At 51.1% G+C, this 18,187-nt stretch overlaps 1 protein-coding gene and 1 long non-coding RNA gene across 3 annotated transcripts in view; one reads left to right on the forward strand and one right to left on the reverse strand.

Annotated features, from left to right (window-relative positions):
- Positions 1-9,945, reverse strand: part of LOC112207609 (serine/threonine-protein phosphatase 2A regulatory subunit B'' subunit beta) — a 65,750-nt gene extending 55,805 nt beyond the window's left edge. The window contains exon 1 of one of the 2 annotated variants that reach the window (XM_054677035.2): positions 9,193-9,945. In XM_054677035.2, coding sequence (XP_054533010.1) covers positions 9,193-9,798 — 606 coding nt within the window. In that variant the 5' untranslated portion in view covers positions 9,799-9,945. The remainder of the gene's footprint in view (positions 1-9,192) is intronic. The other variant, XM_054677036.2, reaches the window with a different exon arrangement.
- A 315-nt stretch (positions 9,946-10,260) lies between these two features.
- Positions 10,261-15,742, forward strand: LOC112207101 (uncharacterized). The gene is made up of 3 exons (XR_002941572.3): positions 10,261-10,474; positions 13,547-13,703; positions 14,877-15,742. It is a non-coding gene; the product is annotated as an uncharacterized LOC112207101 (long non-coding RNA).
- The last annotated feature ends 2,445 nt before the right edge of the window (positions 15,743-18,187 follow it).

Here is an 18,187-nt window from a genome sequence, read left to right on the forward strand (position 1 = left end):
AAGATGGCCCAGAATCCTGTCCTCGCCCTGCAGGCGCCGTCTGCAGAGCACGGCCTCCTCCCTGTTTCAAAGGCCCCGAGAGGACAGGCTCCAGCAGATTCAAAACCCGTCCACCTCAGCTCAGGAGACGGCATGGTTCTCTCTGTCAACAGAAGGGGAGGGAGGGATGAAGCTCTTTACACAGTTTCCATGGTTGCAGATTCTCGGAGGTTCCAAGAAGGGTTCTGGACACGTTCCTTCCTCCTCACAACGAGACTCTCATCGGTGCCCACTACGAAAACGTGAATAGGTCGTTGTTACAAACGCAGTGAGAACTGAACACAGACAGGCACGCACCTGTGCAAAAGCTACAGTCCCTGGGCAAGCTCAGGGCTCCCGCACGAAACCTTCAGAAACCCTGAGCTCCTGCCCTGCGGGTTCTGGGTGCTTTTGTCTTACAACATGTTTGTTAAGAACTTCTAATGAAACGTTAAGATAAGCACACCTGTATGTACACGCACCTGTGTGTGTGTATGCATCTATGTATGTGTGTATGCGCCTATGTGTGTATGTGTGTGTGTGCACCTGTGTATGTGTATGGACCTGTGTGTGTATGCACCTATGTGTGTATGTGTGTGTATGTACCTGTGTATGTGTGTGTATGCACCTGTGTATGTGTATGGACCTGTGTGTGTATGCACCTATGTGTGTATGTGTGTGTATGCACCTGTGTGTGTGTATGGACCTGGGTGTGTGTATGCACCTATGTGTGTGTACGCACCTATGTGTGTATGTGTGTGTATGCACCTGTGTGTGTGTATGGACCTGTGTGTGTATGCACCTATGTATGCACCTATGTGTGTGTATGCACCTATGTGTGTGTATGTACCTGTGTATGCACCTGTGTGTATGCACCTATGTATGTGTGTATGCACCTGTGTGTTTGTGCATATGCACCTGTGTATGCACCTGTGTGTTTGTGTGTATGCACCTGTGTGTGTGATGCACACGCATGCCTGTGTTTATCTCTAAATACCCTGTTCTAATGTTCTAGAATGCTGGCACCCGGTCTGATAAAAATCACAGGTTAGGTGGACACCAAAACTGAGTAGCTTCCAGAAATTAGAGAAGAACTAAATAAACAGATAGAAACTTAATCAAGGAGGTGCAAGAGGTGTACCCGGGGAAGTACACAACATTGCTGAACAAAACCTAAATGAATGGAAAGTCCTTTGTTTGTGGATTGGAAAATACTGTTAAGGAATCAATTATCCTAAATTGATCCACAGATTCAAAGCAATCCCAATCAAAATTCCAACAGGCTTTTCTTGCTGGAAAGCAATTTTTAAAGAACAGGCTTGGACTCACAGTATCTGCTTTCAAAATTTGCTAGAAAGTTACACTAATCTGGAAAGTGCCATGAAGGTGAGGGGATGCACATACAGCAATGGGATGGAAATAATAATAAAACAGACGTACGTACTCAACTGACTTTCAACAACACAATTCCACGGGGGGAGAAAAGACTGTTCAATATACGGTGCTGGGGTCATCCAGATACCTCACCTCATACCACGCAGAAAAACTGACCTGAACTGGATCACAGGCCGAAACGCAAACCTAAAACCACACTGCTTTCTCAAGATAAATAGGAGAAAATCTTTGACACCTTGAGGTATGCAAACATTTTGTAATAAGACACAAAAAATAAGAGTCATAAAAGAAAAAAGTTGAAAAACTAAACACTTTTGCACTTTGAGACACTGAAGAAAACAAAAAGCAAGCCGGACTCGAGAGAAATATGCACACACCACACTGTCTTACCAAGGACTTGCGAACAGTTGTATGGAAACAGCTCTCGCAACTCAGTGATAACATAACCCAATTTAAAAAGCAAACACACAACCTGAACAGACGCTTGACAGTGGGAACCACATGAATGGCCAATAAGCACCTGAAAATTCCTCGGCGTCACCAGGCCGCAGGGAAATGCAATCAAAATCGTGCAGTACTGGCCGGGTGTGGTTGCCCTCGTCTGTCATCCCAGCACTCTGGGAGGCTGGGGCGGGTGGATCACCTGAGGTCAGGAGTTCAAGACCAGCCTGTCCAACATAGTGAAACCCCATCTCTACTAAAAATACAAAATTAGCTAGGCATGGTGGCAGGCGCCTGTCATCCCAGCTACTCGGGAAGCTGAGGGGGCTGGATCACCTGAGGTCAGGAGTTCAAGACCAGCCTGACCAGCATAGTGAAACCCCATCTCTACTAAAAATACAAAATTAGCCGGGCGTGGTGGTCGGTGCCTGTCATCCCAGCTACTCGGGAAGCTGAGGGTGGGGGGGGGGTGGATCACCTGAGGTCAGGAGTTCGAGACCAGCCTGACCAACATAGTGAAACCCCATCTCTACTAAAAATACAAAATTAGCCGGGCGTGGTGGCAGGCGCCTGTCATCCCAGCTACTCGGGAAGCTGAGGGGGCTGGATCACCTGAGGTCAGGAGTTCAAGACCAGCCTGACCAGCATAGTGAAACCCCATCTCTACTAAAAATACAAAATTAGCCGGGCGTGGTGGCGGGTGCCTGTAATCCCAGCTACTCGGGAGGCTGAGGCAGGAGACTCACTTGAACTGCAGGAGGTGGAGGTTGTAGTGAGCCGAAATCGCGTCATTGCACTGCAGCCTGGGCCACAAGAGCGAAACTCCATCTCAAAAAAAAAAAAAAAAAAGCAGCTCATCCACATGAGGTTCTTACTTCCCCTTGTAAGAACTTACTTTAAAGATGCATTTAGGGTCCCCCCTAGCAGAAGCACCCTGGCTTGCAGCATCAGCCCACTGATACTGGCGTTTTTCTTTTTTTTTTTTTTAGAGACAGGGTCTCACTTTGTTGCCCCGGCGGGAGTGCACTGGCACAAACATAGCTCACTGCAGCCTGGAACTCCTGGGATCCTCCTGCCTCAGCCTCACAAGCAGCTGGGACTTCAGGCATGAACCATCATGCCTGGCTGATTTTACTATTTTACAGAGATGGGGGAGTCTCGCTATGTTGCCCAGGCTGGGCTCAAACTCCTGGCCTCAAGGGATCCTCCCTCCTCGGCCTCCCAAAGTGCTGGGATTGAGCCACTGCACCCGGCCAATGCTCACATTTTCTAATTTGTACCAGTTTCTCTTCCCCAAAGACGGGAAGGAGCCACTGCAAGCACCCCTTTCAAACACAGAATGCAATCTCTCTGCTCAGTAACAATGAAGGCGTAGGTAACGTAAAACAGCCACGGCAGCGCTGGTTACGTCTGCTTGGGATGCACCACGTGATGTTTTCACAATGGGCATGCCGTTCCTTTCACCCTTGGCTGGGGAGTTCAATGGACCTAGCGTGAACCCTCCTGACAGCTCATACTCCATTCTGTACATGTGTGGGTGAGAAAAAGTTGCTTTATTTATGAAAATCTCTTCCTCTGACCCCAGCATCGCCCCTCCCCAGCCAGAGTTTGTAGCATGGAACTGCATCCTTCACTGTTAACGTGGCCTCGCGTATTCTGTATATGGGATGGACAGGAACAAGCTTTTTTTTTTTTTTTTTTTTTGAGACAGAGTCTTGCTCTGTCACCCAGGCTGGAGTGCAGTGGCGCGATCTCAGCTCACTGCAAGCTCCGCCACCCAGGTTCATGCCATTCTCCTGCCTCAGCCTCCGGAGTAGCTGGGACTACAGGCACGCGCCACCACGCCCGGCTAATTTTCTGTATCTTTAGTAGAGACAGGGTTTCACTGTGTTAGCCAAGATGGTCTCTATCTCCTGACCTTGTGATCCGCCCGCCTCGGCCTCCCAAAGTGCTGGGATCACAGGCATGAGCCACCGTGCCCAGCCCAAGCTCATCTTTTTTGTCCCAATGAACAGACACATCCTTCTAAGTTATTCACTTCTTGAGATTCAGCTGAAGTAAGCCATAGGTTCCAAACACGTAGACATGTTTGAGGCAAACTTTTAGTCCCAAACAAGGTCACTGCTTTTTGAAAATTCTTGCCATCTCCTAAGTGCAGAATCCTGCACCCTGCACACCCTGGCCGCCACGCCCACGGTCCACACGCGTCCTTCCTTCTGCTTCTCCGGTCAGACCACTCCAGTCCCTCAACGTGACCTGAACATTTTTTTTTTTTTTTTTTTTTTGAGACAGAGTGTCTCACTCTTGTCACCCAGGCTGGAGTGCAGTGGCACAATTTCAGCTCACTGCAATCTCTGCCTCCCAGGTTCAAGTGATTCTCCTGCCTCAGCCTCCAGAGTAGCTGGGATTACAGGTGCCCACCACCACACCCAGCTAATTTTTGTATTTTTAGTAGAGACGGGGTTTCACCATGTTGGCCAGGTTGATCTCAAACTCCTGACCTCAGGTGATCCGTCCACCTCAGCCTCCCAAAGTGCTAGGATTACAGGTGTGAGTGACTGAGCCTGGTCTCATTTTCACACTGCCCGTCATCCCTCCCAGAATGGCCTCCCTTGGTCCCGCCCCCTATACCCAATAAACTCAGTGCATTTCTCAAGTTCCACTACTCACTTCCCTCCTCAAAACTTTCTCCAGGAGAGAAATGATGTCCCCCTGCTTTGAACACCTTTGGAACTTAATTTCCACTTGTTAGAGGCTTCTTGCCTGATTTACAGAACAGATCATCTTCTCACATGCACCCAAATGGCCTCGTTTGCACAGACCTGACCTTCCGTCAATATTCCCAGCCCTAGGAGAATTCATGCAAAGTCATAATACTCCCAGCCCTAGGAGAACTCATGCAAAGTCACAATAGTCCCAGCCCTAGGAGAATTCTTGCAAAGTCACACAATTCAAGCATTTACCTTAGCGTCTGGCTGTCATTCAACATGTTTAAGGACAAAATGGCAGCTCATTAGCGATCCCACTGAGAAAGCAAGTCATGGAGGGGAACCATCATTACTAGCACACGCTTCTTGAGTCCTGGCCCTCTTCTCACATACAACCTCCTCAGTAAATGAGGGATTTGGGCAAGAGTTCTTAAGGTGCTTCAGGTTTTGCAGCTCACTGGGAAAGTGCACTGGGCCGGAGCTCAAGAGATGCATCCTGGGGCCCTGAGTCCCCTCCTGGATCGGGATCTGGAGGGCCTGAGCCAGACGGTCTCCAAGCTGCCTCCAGCTCTAGTTCACATTTTCATCGACACGTACTTTTGGAAAACGTTCTAGATCCATCAGAAGACGTCGGACATCACCTCAGATTGCCACCCACCTCTCACTCAGCAAGTAGAGAGGCTGGTCCATTTTGGCTGGAAAACTGTGGTGCTACATAAATATCACTTTGTGACATGCTTATTAGTGCTGCTGATGGAAGGCCAGTGTTCAGCTGAAAATTTTCAAATGGTATAAACAAGTTCCGACGGAACATTCTGAATATTTCAGGCTTCCGTAGTATTCTTGGGACACCAGACGCATGAGCCATACGTGTTTCTATAACATCTGGAGCAATGTTTTATCGCTTTAAACTGCATAGTATAAAACGACAGAAAGGATTTTTAAAAATACACGGCTGTCGGCAGGCACGGTGGCTCACACCTGTAATCCCATAACTTTGGGAGGCCGAGACAGGCGGATCACGAGGTCAGGAGATTGAGACAATCCTGGCTAACACGGTGAAACCCTGTCTCCACTAAAAATACAAAAAAATTAGCCGGGCACGGTGGCGGGCGCCTGTAGTCCCAGCTACTCGGGAGGCTGAGGCAGGAGAATGGCGTGAACCCGGGAGGTGGAGGTTGCAGTGAGCCGAGATCGCACCACTGCACTCCAGCCTGGGTGACAGAGCGAGATTCTGTCTCAAAAAAAAAAAAAAAAAAAGACAAAAAACACTGTTGTCCACTTGTAATTACTGGAGATTTACTACCAGATAAAGCAAGAATAAAACCCTTAGGCTCATTAACTAAACTGAGCAGAAGAGATTGCCGAGAAGTGGGTAACAGAAACCAACCTAGAGAACTCGAAACAAACTCTTAACAGTGAGACCAACTCGGGACTATAACTGTGTAAATTAAAAGTAAAACCTGAAGGCCCACAACCAACTAAACAGACCCCCCATTCTTGGCCCAGAGAAACCTTTTTTTTTTTTTTTTTTTTGAGACAGAGTCTCACTCTATCGCCCCAGCTGGAGTGCAGTGGCGAGATCTTGGCTCACTGCAACCTCTGCCTCCCCGGTTCAAGCAGTTCTCGTGCCTCAGCCTCCCGAGTAGCTGGGCTTACAAGCGCCCGCCACCACGCCCGGCTAGTTTTTGTATTTTTAGTAGAAATGGGGTTTCACCATGTTGGCCAGGCTGGTCTTGAACTCATAACCTCAAGTGATCCGCCCACTTCAGCCTCCCAAAGTGCTGGGATTACAGGCGTCAGCTACTGGGCCCGGCCCCAAGAGAAACCTTAAAAACTAAGTTCAGGCTGGCGTGGTGGCTCACACCTGTAATCTTATTTTTTTGGGAGGCCAAGGCAGGCGGATCACCTGAGGTCGGGAGTTCGAGACCAGCCTGGCAACATGGAGAAACCCCGTCTCTACTAAAAAATACAAAATTACCGAGGCGTGGTGGTGGGTGCCTGTAATCTCAGCTACTCAGGAGGCTGAGGCAGGAGAATCACTCGAACCTGGGAGGTGGAGGTTGCAGTGACCTGAGATGGCACCATTGCACTCCAGCCTGGGCAAGAAGAGCGAAAGTCGGTCTCAAAAAAAACAAAAAACAAAACAACAAAAAAAAACAACTAAGTTCCCAGCCATGACTAGATGGGAGTTTGGACACACCTCATTATACCCCTCCTGCTTTGGCAGTTTAAACACAACCAACCAGCAAAAAGGTTAAAATCAACATCGTAAGACTGACAGAACAGACTCTGTGGCAAACAAGACCAAGGGCCACCTGAGGTGAGGGTTAAGTCACACGCCGCCTACACTTAAAGAATAAACTACAGTTCCAACTGCCAAAGCATTTCTTTTTCTCCAGCAGCTAAATGTCCTTTTAGGTTATTCACTAGAGACCTCTGCAGAAACTCGTTTTTGAGTTTCAAGAAGTAAATAAAGGATGTTTTTCTTTTTCTCTATTGCTTATCTTGGCCTCAAGCTCGCGCACACAAGAAGACACTCTCTCTCTCTCTCTCTCTCTATATATATATATACTTTTTTTTTTTTTTTTTTGAGACAGGGCCTTCCTCTGTTGCTCAGGCTGGTGAGCAGTGGTGCAATCTCAGCTCACAGTAATCTCCGACTCCCAGCTTCAAGCATTTCTCCTGCTTCAGCCTCCTGAGTAGCTGAGACTGCAGGTGCGCCACCACGCCTGGCTAACTTGTGTATTTTTAGCAGAGACGGGGTTTCGCCATGTCGCCCAGGCTGGTCTCGAACTCCTGAACTCAAGTGATCTGCCTGCCTCCAACTCCCAAATGCTGGAATCACAGGCGTGAGCCACCATGCCTGACCAATATAAACAATATTAAAACACCTGCAGCTTCCTGTCAGCTCCTGATGAACAGACCCCTCTGTTCCACCAGCCGTAACTACAGCTTTGACTGGGAAAAGACTGATTCCAGGCCAGGTGTGGTGGCTCACGCCTGTCATCCCAGCACTTTGAGAGGCTGAGGCGGGTGGATCACCTGAGGTCAGGAGTTTGAGACCAGTCTAGCCAACATGGTGAAAGCCTGCCTCTACTAAAAATACAAAAATTAGCCGGGCGTGGTGGCGGGCGCCTGTAGTCCCAGCTACTCGGGAGGCTGAGGCAGGAGAATCGCTTGAACCCGGGAGGTGGAGGTTGCAGTGAGCTGAGATTGCACCATTGCATCCCAGCCTGGGTGACAGAGTGAGAATATGTCTCAAAAAAAAAAAAAAAAAAAGACTGATTGCAATCACTTTATCCTGATAACTACTCACCACGGACTGGTTCTGGCCAGTTGACAGAGGCTGCAAAGTTGCTTCACCTTTTGACCTAGGGGGCCTAACCATAATGCATTTACATGTTAAGTCTCCGCTCCAAGGTGAACTTGGGAGTAGGTAACATGCATGTTTGTTCAATACCCATGCGTCAGGACACCCTTGGTGAATATCCATAGCTTTTCCTATAACTTCTTGAATATATACGCTTGGCCAACCCACTCAGCATAAATTCCTGTCTCATCTTTTCTTCCCTCCAAGTGCTTGTTTTTAGTTTCCTTTTTCTTTTTTGAGACGGAGTCTTGCTCTGGTGCCCAGGCTGGAGAGCAGCCTCTGCCTCCTGGGTTCCAGTGATTCTCCTGCCTCAGCCTCCCGGGTAGCTGAGATTACAGGTACATTAGCCAGAAGCTGCGCTTCTCACTTGCAGTGTATAATCACCTTCTATGAAATAAATGGCGTTTCTTCTAAGAAATACAGTGGGATTTTGGGAGGCGGAAGCGGGAGGATTGCTTGGACCCAGGAATTCCAGAGCACTCTAGGTAACATAGCAAGACCTCGTCTCTGCAAAAAATAAATAAATAAATAAATAAATAAACAAAAATTAGCCTGGCGTGATGGTGCACGCCTGTAATCCCAGCTACTGGGGAGGCTGAGGCAGGAAGTCCAGCTGTGTTTGCGCCACTGCACTCCAGCCTAGGAGATAGAGCAAGGCCCTGTCTCCAAAGAATTTTAAAATAAATAAAAAACGGACCAGGCGCAGTGACTCACGTCTGTAATCCCAGCACTTTGGGAGGCCGAGACGGGAGGATCACTTGAGGTCAGGAGTTCGAGACCAGCCTGGCCCACATGGGGGAAACCCAGTCTCTACTAAAAATACAAAATTAGCCAGGCGTGGTGGCACGTGCCTGTAAGTCCCAGCTCCTCGGGAGGCTGAGGCAGGAGAATCACTTGAACCTGGGAGGCAGAGGTTGCAGTGAGCCAAGATCGCGCCATTGTACTCCAGCCTGGGCAACAGAGCAAAACTCTGTGTCAAAATTAAAACAAATTAAAATAATAAAATAAAATAGGAAGCCTTTCTACCTTTATAAATTGTGTGATTTTTAGGTTAACAACTGTCAATGACGGAATGTTCAGTACGTGGGACTTTCTTGTCTGTGTGTGGTGGGGGAGGGGGTCGGGGCGGGGAACAGACTCAATATGAAACCGTTTTGGGGTCTGACGCTCGCCCACCAGCCTCCACCGCGCAGCCACACGTCCGCTATGCGACCAGAGCCACCTGCGCAGTTGTTAGCAGAAGGAAGAGTAACTTACTACTCTCGTCCCTGCGGATCTACGGGTGCCTCGAGCGTGGGGCGCGTTCCTGGGGCTGGAGGCGGCGCCCAGGGGCAGCGCAGGGCCCGGCCCGGGGGTTCCCGGGGGTTCGAGCCCGCTGGGCCTGGGGGCGGCGAGCGGGGCTGTGGGCCAGGCCCCGGGCTGCTCCCCGTCCCCCGCGGTCGGCTGGTCCCGCCCGGGCGCCTTGATCCGGCGCAAGCAGTCCTGCAGCATCCGCTGCGTGCTGGCCTCGCTGAGCCAGTACAGGAACAGCTCGTCCACCTTCATCTTCAGGACCGGCTGCAGCACTTTGCCGGGCGGCATGGCGGGGGCTGGGCCCGGGGCGCCCCCGGACGCCCGCGCCCCGCCCCGCCCCGGGGGCTTCGGTCCGGCCCGGACCGACCTCGGTGATGCGAACACGGCCCGCTGAGGGGGCGCGGCGCGGGGAACAGGGCCCGCGCCTCGGGAACTGCGCGGACTCGCGGGGCGCGGGGACCGAGGAGGGGGCGCGGTCCGGCCCGCGCTGCTCCCGGCAGCTTCAAAACGGGCGCGCCGGCCGCGCTCCCAAACAAGGGCGCCCGCGTTCACGTCACTGCGCCGCGTCATCGCGACGATGTCATCACGAGGCGACGCCGCCGCTAGCCACGCGCGCCCCGCGGCCCTCGGAGCTTTTGCAGGAGGCTTTGGTGGGGCCGAGCGGCTGCGGTGAGGACGAGGGAGGGGCTGTGGCGTCCGTACCGCCCGAGCTCTTTCCGCGTTTAGGATTTTTAGAGGCGCGGCTCATGGCGGCGTGGCAGTCTTAGAGCTGCGGGGATGCGAGCATGCGCAATGCGCGCCTGCCAGAGCGAGGGGAGGGTGGAACCTCCGCATGGAGCATGCGCCGTGCATACGGGTGGAGGAGCGAGGTTCGGGAGGCCCGTCGGGTGAGCATGCGCAGTGGCTGCCCGCGGGGCGCAAGCCAGAGGCTGGGAGGTGTGTGAGCGGGTGGGGCTGGGGGACGGGAGTGCGCCTGCGCAGTGGGAGGCACCGGGAACGAGCGAGCATGCGGGGTGCGCGCCCGCCGAGCTCGGGAGCGAGCGTGCGTCCTGCGGGAGCGCGCGAGGAAAAGATCAAACTTTTCAATAACAGCGGGCTACCTGGGACCCAAAGGGCCCCGTTTACTTTAGCTTTGCTCATCAAACAGTAGAGACAGGTTGGAGTAGTTGGACCCCTTTAAACGTTGGTGTTCAGGGATGAGCGTGAACTGCGTTGAAAATTGCAAAAATCATCCACGTCCAGGGAGGTGAGTTTAGTTAAATAACTTTACCCAATGGTTGTTTTTGTTTCTGCTTTTAACAGTATCCATAAAAACACTGCATTATCATCTGTCTGGCACACATGCACCTGTTTCCTTTACATCTTGCCCCGCTTTTTGTTCATTTTTTTTCAAAATAGGGTTTCACCTGGTGTTGCACCCTATTAGAGAGTAATTTCAAGGTCTTTTATGAGCCAGGTTCTCCTACTTCTGAGCTGCATAAATCGAGCTAGACTCAATAAGTAACTCTTGGCCGGGCGCGGTGGCTCAAGTCTGTAATCCCAGCACTTTGGGAGGCTGAAGCGGGCAGATCACGAAGTCAGGAGTTCGAGACCAGCCTGGCCAGCATAGTGAAACCCCTATCTCTACTAAAAATACAAAAATTAGCCAGGCATGGTGGCGTGTGCCTGTAGTCCCAGCTACTCGGGAGGCTGAGGCGGGAGAATTGCTTGAACCCAGGAGGTGGAGGTTGCAGTGAGCTGAGATCACACCATTGCACTCCAGCCTGGGCAACAGAGCCAGACTTTGTCTCAAAAAAAAAAAGTAACCCTTTTTTTAGTTTTTTTTTTTTTTTTTTTGAGTTGGAGTCTCGCTCTGTTGCCCAGGCTGGAGTGCAATGGCAAGATCTCAGTTCACTGTAACCTCCGCCTCCCAGGTTCAAGGGATCCTCCTGCCTCAGCCTCCCGAGTAGCTGGGATTACAGGCGCCCGCCACCACGCCTGGCTAATTTTTGTATTTTTGGTAGAGACAGGGTTTCACCGTATTAGCCAGGATGGTCTCGAACTCCTGACCTCAAGTGATCCACCCGCCTTGGCCTCCCAAAGTGCTGGGATTACAGGCGTGAGCTACCACGCCCGGCCTAAATAACTCTTTTTGTTCGAGACAGGGTTTTGCTCCGTCACCCAGGCTGCGATCTTAGCTCAGTGCAGCCTTGATCTCCTGGCTCAAGCAATCCTCCCACCTCAGCCTTCCAAGCAGCTGGGACAACAGGCACGCGCCACCATGCCTGGCTCATTTTTAATTTTATTGTTTATAGAGACAAGGCCTTGCTGATCTCACACTCCTGGCCTCAAGCAATCTTCCCGCCTTTGCCTCTGTCTCTGCCTCCCAAAGCGTTGGGATTACAGGCGTGAGCCACCGCACCCGGTTTAAATCACTCATCAATGATAGTTTTGTGTTGTGTACATAATGATTTGAATTTCAGTTTGTGTTTCGTGATTGGATATAAAAATCCGAGTGTACTTGGTCAGAAGAGCGCCATCACGCAGGAATTCTGTGAAGTTATTTTTCCTAATTGGGAAGCAAACGTTTGTGTGTGTGTGCGATGCTGTGATTTCTGGAGGGAAGTGAATATATTAATACGGTTCTCTGTTTGAGTGTGTATCGGACACAGACGTCTTTTCAAGGAACAAACGTGCTTTTCATTCTGGGTGTTTCGATGAGCTGCGAGTCACTGTTGGAAGCATCACTGCGGTTTTGAGGGGAAAGGGTTTCCTTTGAATGCCTGCACAAGAGGCCTTTCTCTGCCAGGTTACTGGGGCACAGTGTGGTGAGGCCCAGGGCCAACAGGACAGAAATCAACTCAGGGCAGAAACAGAATGCGCCTTCAGTCTGCGCTGGGGCCCGGGGGCCCACTCCTTGCAGGCTTTGCTCTGGGAGAACAAAGAGGTGCTGTCGGGCCCCCAAGGCTGGCAGGGCCTGAGGTGTTGCAGAGTTTGCTGGGATGTGGCCAGCTGCAATTATCCAAGCTGCTCCACAGCCGGATGGACGCCCTGCCCGTTCGGGTCTGTCCGTCTTGCAGGGGTGGTGGGTGGCCACAAGAATTGTCCTGGGGAGAGAAAGGTGAGGGCAGGCCAGGAGATTGCAGTGGCTCATGCCTGTCATTCCAGCGCTTTGGGAGGCCGAGACGGTGGATCACCTGAGGTCAGGAGTTCAAGACCAGCCTGGCCAACATGGTGAAACCCCGTCTCTACAAAAATTCAAAAATTAGCCAGGCATGGTGGCTCACACCTGTCATCCCAGCACTTTGGGAGGCCGAGACGGTGGATCACCTGAGGTCAGGAGTTCAAGACCAGCCTGGCCAATATGGTGAAACCCCGTCTCTACAAAAATACAAAAATTAGCCAGGCATGGTGGCTCACGCCTGTCATCCCAGCACTTTGGGAGGCCGAGGCAGGAGGATTTGAGCCCAGGAGGTCAAGACCAGCCTGGGCAACATGGCGAGACCCCATCTCTAGAGAATATTTAAAAATTAGCTCGGCATCCTGGCGTGCGCCTGTGGTCCCAGCTACTCGGGAGGCTGAGGTGGGAGGATCGTTTGAGCCTGGGAGGTTGAGGCTTCAGTGAGCCGAGATCTCACCACCGCACTCCAGCCTAGGCAGGAATGAAAGACTCTGTCCCTAAAAGCATTAAATTTTAAAAAGCAGCCAGATATCTCGGCTCACACCTGTTATCCCAGCACTTTGGGAAGCTGAGGCGGTGGATCACCTGAGGTCAGGAGTTCGAGACCAGCCTGGCCAACATGGTGAAACCCCGTCTCTACAAAAATACAAAAATTAGTCAGATGTGGTGGCTCACACCTGTCATCCCAGCACTTTGGGAAGCTGAGGCAGGCAGATCACCTGAGGTCAGGAGTTCGAGACCAGCCTGGCCAACATGGTGAAACCCCGTCTTTACAAAAATACAAAAATTAGCTGGGCATGATGGCGGGTGCCTTTAATCCCAGCTACTTGGGAGACTGAGGCAGGAGAATCGCTTGAACCCAGGAGACAGACGTTGCAGTGAGCCGAGATCACAGCATTGCACTGCAGGCTGGACAGCAAAGTGAGATTCCCTCTCGAAAAAATAAATAAAAATAAAAATAAAAAGCGAGAATGGGGAGGGAAGAGTAGCGAGGAAGATTCCAGAAGACTCTGCTCCTCTGTGGGATGTAGGTCCAGGAACAAAGAGCTGGGTCAGCGCTTCCCAGGGAGGTGAGGAAGGAGGGAGCCACAACGGTTGTAGAGAGAGAGAAGCTCCTTCCTTCATGCACCTGAGCCCGGGTCTCCTGTGTGGCCACAGCCTCTGCAGCCTCTGCCCCACCTGCAGCTGCTCAGAAATGCAAACTCACCCAGTGTATGACGTGCTCTGGATCTCAGTCGGCCTTCGCCCCGCAGACCTGGGTGGTTGATCGAACGCTAAAGCTCCAGACCTGGAGATGCCTCAGAGGAAGCACCTGGTAAGTAGGATCTCCCTGGTCCTGCGCCGACCCAAAGCTCCCAGCTAGGTGCATGCAGTGAGAGGTCAAAGAGGGATCAAGTTTATATCTGCCGCTTGCATTCCGCAGGATGACTTAAAACAAACAAACAAAACAAACAAACAAACAAAAAAAACCAAAAAAAAATCCCCAGCCGAGGACAGTGTCATCCCAGCACTTTGGGAGGCCGACAGGGGTGGATCACGAGGTCAAGAGATTGAAACCAGCCTGGCCAACGTGGTGAAACCCCGTCTCTACTAAAAATACAAATATTAGCCGGGCGTGGTGGCGGGCACCTGTAACCCCAGCAACTCGGGAGGCTGAGGCAGGAGAATCGCTTGAACCTGGGAGGTGGAGATTGCAGTGAGCCGAGATCGTGCCCCTGCACTCCAGCCTGGCGACAGAGCGAGACTCTGTCTCAAAATGAATAAATAAATAGGAAAGTAGCGTGGGTCTGCATTCTGCAGGTTTTGGAAACACATTTCCGAGTGCATATTTCAGGTGAGGAGAGGTGGGGACTCCAGGCAGCGTGCACAGTTTAGACCCTAACTGTGGGCCGGGCGTGGTGGCTCACTCCTATAATCCCAGCACTTTGGGAGGCCGAGGTGGGCGGATCACAAGGTCAGGAGTTCGAGACCAGCCTTGCCAATATGGTGAAGCCCCATCTGTACTAAAAATCCAAAAATTAGCCAGATGTGGTGGCGTGCACCTGTCATCCCAGCTACTCGGGAACCTGAGGCAGGAGAATCGCTTGAACCCGGTGGAGGCGGAGGTTGCAGTGAGCCGAGATCGCGCTGCTGTACTCCAGCCTGGGTGACAGAGCGAGACTCCCTCCAAAAAAAAAAAAAAAACCACCGTAACTGTGGCAGGAAGAGGCCAGGTACTCTCACAGATACCTCCTCCAAAACCGGCAAAGGAGAGGATGGAACATTTGCTGTAGAGGTTTTCCTGCCTCTTCATGACTCCTTGAGGCTGTGTCCTCATCCATCTTCCAGAAACCAAAAACCCTTCACACATCGCCCCTTTTGTCCCGAGCGGCGCCCGCTGCCACCTGCTTGGCAAAATAAAACGTAAGTGGAAAAATGCTCCCTTTTCCATTTTCATCTCTAATTGAATTCTCTCCTGACCTCTTGGTTCCCCACGGCTGTGTTTCAGGTTTTGATGATAAGGAAAAGAACTCTGTATTTGGATAATACAATTTTCAGCAACCTTCAACTCAATTTCCTCTCCCCGGAGACAGTGTATCTTATAGGATAGAATGAAATCCCTTATTCATAGGGAAAAAGTTCCAATTTAATCTGAATATTCAGCATGCCGCCGTGGCCGGGGTGATGGATGGCGTATGGAAATATCACGGTTCAAGCAATCAGATGTCGGAATGCACTCTGCTACTGGAAGAAATAATGACGCCTATCCAATTTTCTATAAGGCGCAGAAATGCACGTTGCATCCTGAGGACCTCGGCTTTCTCCTATTACCTTACTAATCACATCTCCGTTTAAACACAGAGCAAAAAAGGAAGTGTGGTCACAAATTAAGAATTAATGGAAGTGAGACTCCGCAATGGATTCGGGGCCGAGGGCCAAAGGCGGCCGCCACGTGCCGCTATTTACATGAAGTCACAGAGATGACGGCGATGAGCGGGGTCCCCTTGTCAGAAGCTGCTGGGCCAGATGAACCTGACAAGTATCTCCTAAGAAGGATTTAGAAAAGGGGAAGATGAAATCTTTGGAGGTAATGGAGAATTAGAAGCATATATCATTACCTATAAATCCTGCGGCCCTGCACACGCTGTTGACAGCCCGGAAGATGAGACTGGCTGAAAGGAAAAAGATTCTGAGCCTGGAACAAGCGGACCCAGATTCTAGGTGGCCAGGCTGTGTGGTTGCTTTTATCATTCTAGGAGACTTTCGGGAGGAAATGTTTGCAAAGAGCACGCAGATGGGGAAATGTTTGCAAAGAGCACGCAGATGGGGAAATGTTTGCAAAGAGCACGCAGATGGCATTTTCTTTTCTCTCTCTCTATTTTTTTTTTGAGACGTAGTTTTTGCTCTTGTCGCCCAGGCTGGAGCCGCCTCCCGGGTTCAAGCGATTCTCCTGCCTCAGCCTCCCAAGTAGCTGGGATTACAGGCACCTGCCACCACGCCCGGCTACCTTTTATATTTTTAGTAGAGACTGGGTTTTGCCGCGTTGGCCAGGCTGGTCTCGAACTCCCGACCTCAGGAGATCTGCCCGTCTCGGCCTCCGAAAAGTGCTGGGATTACAGATGTGAGTCACCGCGCCTGGCCAGCATTTTGTATCACCCCCTAACTGCATCTATTTTGGTGTTGTTCATGATAATAATAAATGTCACGCATATCTCTGATTGAACTTGGCCTGTTCTTGAGCTTATTAGAAACAGGTTTTCCTATGTGCCATCTCTTATTTTTCTTGGTAATGCTTGGAGCTGAGATTTCTTTTTCTCTCTCTATCTCTTTCTCTCTTCCTTCCTCTCTCTTTCTCTCTTCCTTCCTCTCTCTTTCTCTCTTCCTTCCGAGACAGGGTCTCACTCCGTTACCCAGGCTGGAGTGCGGTTGTACAATCACAGCTGCTGTCTTGACCTCCTAGGCTCAAGTGATCCTCCACCCTCAGCCTCTTGAGTAGCTGAGACTGCAGGCGTGCACCGCCATGCCTGCCTAATTTTTTAATTTTTTTTCTAGAGATGGGGTCTGACTATGTTGCCCAGGCTGGTCTCAAACTCTTGGCCTCAAGCAATCCTCCTGCCTCGACCTCCCAAAGTGCTGGGATTACAGGCGTGAGCCACCGCACGCAGCCTTGAATCCTTTTAGTAAGTACTTTCCTCTTATCCACGACCCAGAACATCACACTGTAGACAGTTGTTTAGGGTTTTGAAAGATTTATATTTTTAATTTTTTTTTTTTTTTTGAGACAGAGTCTCACTCTGTCGCCCAGGCTGGAGTGCAGTGGTGTGATCTCGGCTCACTGCAAGCTCCGCCTCCCGGGTTCACGCCATTCTCCTGCCTCAGCCTCCCGAGTAGCTGGGACTACAGGCGCCCGCCACCACGCCCGGCTAATTTTTTCTATTTTTAGTAGAGACAGGGTTTCACCGTGTTAGTCAGGATGGTCTCGATCTCCTAGCCTTGTGATCCGCCCGCCTCAGCCTCACGAAGTGCTGGGATGACAGGCGTGAGCCACCGCGCCCGGCCAATGTTTTTTTTTTGAGCTAGGATCTCACTCTGTCACCAGGTTGGAGTGCAGTGGTGCGATCTCAGCTCACTGCAACCTCCGCCTCCCAGGCTCAAGCAATCCTCCCACCTCGGCCTCCCAATTAGCTGGGACCACAGGCACCTGCCACCACACCTGGCTAATTTTTTTTGTAGAGACGGGGTTTTGACATGTTGTCCAGGCTGGTCTCGAACTCCTGAGCTCAAGCAATCTACTGGTCTCGGCCTCCCAAAGTGCAGAGATGACCACCATGAGTGACCGTGCCAGGCCTCTGTTTTTAATTTTGTAATTGAGGTACATTCCACATAACATAAAAGGAACCGTTTTAAAGTGAACAGGGGCATTTAAAACATCCACAATGGCGTGGCACCACCTCTGTCTAGTTCCGGAACACTTGCGCTGGGCACGGTGGCTCACGCCTGTCATCCCAGCACTTTGGGAGGCCGAGGCGGGCGGATCACCTGAGGTCAGGAGTTCAAGACCAGCCCGGCCAACATGACGAAACCCCGTCTCTACTAAAAATACAAAAGTTAGCTGGGTTTGGTGGCTGGTGCCTGTAATCCCAGATACTCGGGAGGCTGAGGCAGGAGAATCGCTTGAGCCCGGGAGGCGGAGGTTGCAGTGAGCCGAGATCACGCCACTGCGCTCCAGGCTGGGCCACAGAGCGAGACCCGGTCTCAAAAATAAACAAACCAACAGCAACAAAAGGTCTGGAGCATTTTCTTCACCCCAAAAGAAAACCCTGTCCCCATTAACAGTCATTCGTCCCCGTCCCCATCCCCTGGCAACCACCCATCCACTTTCTGCCTCCGTGGATTTGCCTGTTCTGGACCTTTTCTAGAAATGGAATCTTACTCTATGTGGCCTTTTGTGTCTGGCTTCTGTCAGTGAGTGTGACATCCTCAAGCCTCATCCACATTGCAGCCTGTGTCAGAGCCTCGTTCCTTTTCATGGCTGCATACTATTCCACCATGTGGGTGGACCACATTGTGCTCATCCCCCCATCCACTGGTGGACACTTGAGTGGTTTCTGCTTTTGGGCCGTTACGAAATCCAGCTACTGTGAAACAGTTCACTTTTATTTTATTTTATTTATTTATTTTGTTGAGATGGAGTCTCGCTATCTCGCCTGTGCTAGAGTATAGTGGCACAATCTCGGCTCACTGCAAGCTCCGCCTCCCAGGTTCAAGTGTCTCTCCTGCCCCAGCCTCCCGAGTAGCTGGGATTACAGTCACCCACCA

The sequence above is a fragment of the Pan troglodytes genome, chromosome X, assembly GCF_028858775.2.
Source record: "Pan troglodytes isolate AG18354 chromosome X, NHGRI_mPanTro3-v2.0_pri, whole genome shotgun sequence".
In the NCBI taxonomy this organism is placed as follows: Eukaryota; Metazoa; Chordata; class Mammalia; order Primates; family Hominidae; genus Pan; species Pan troglodytes.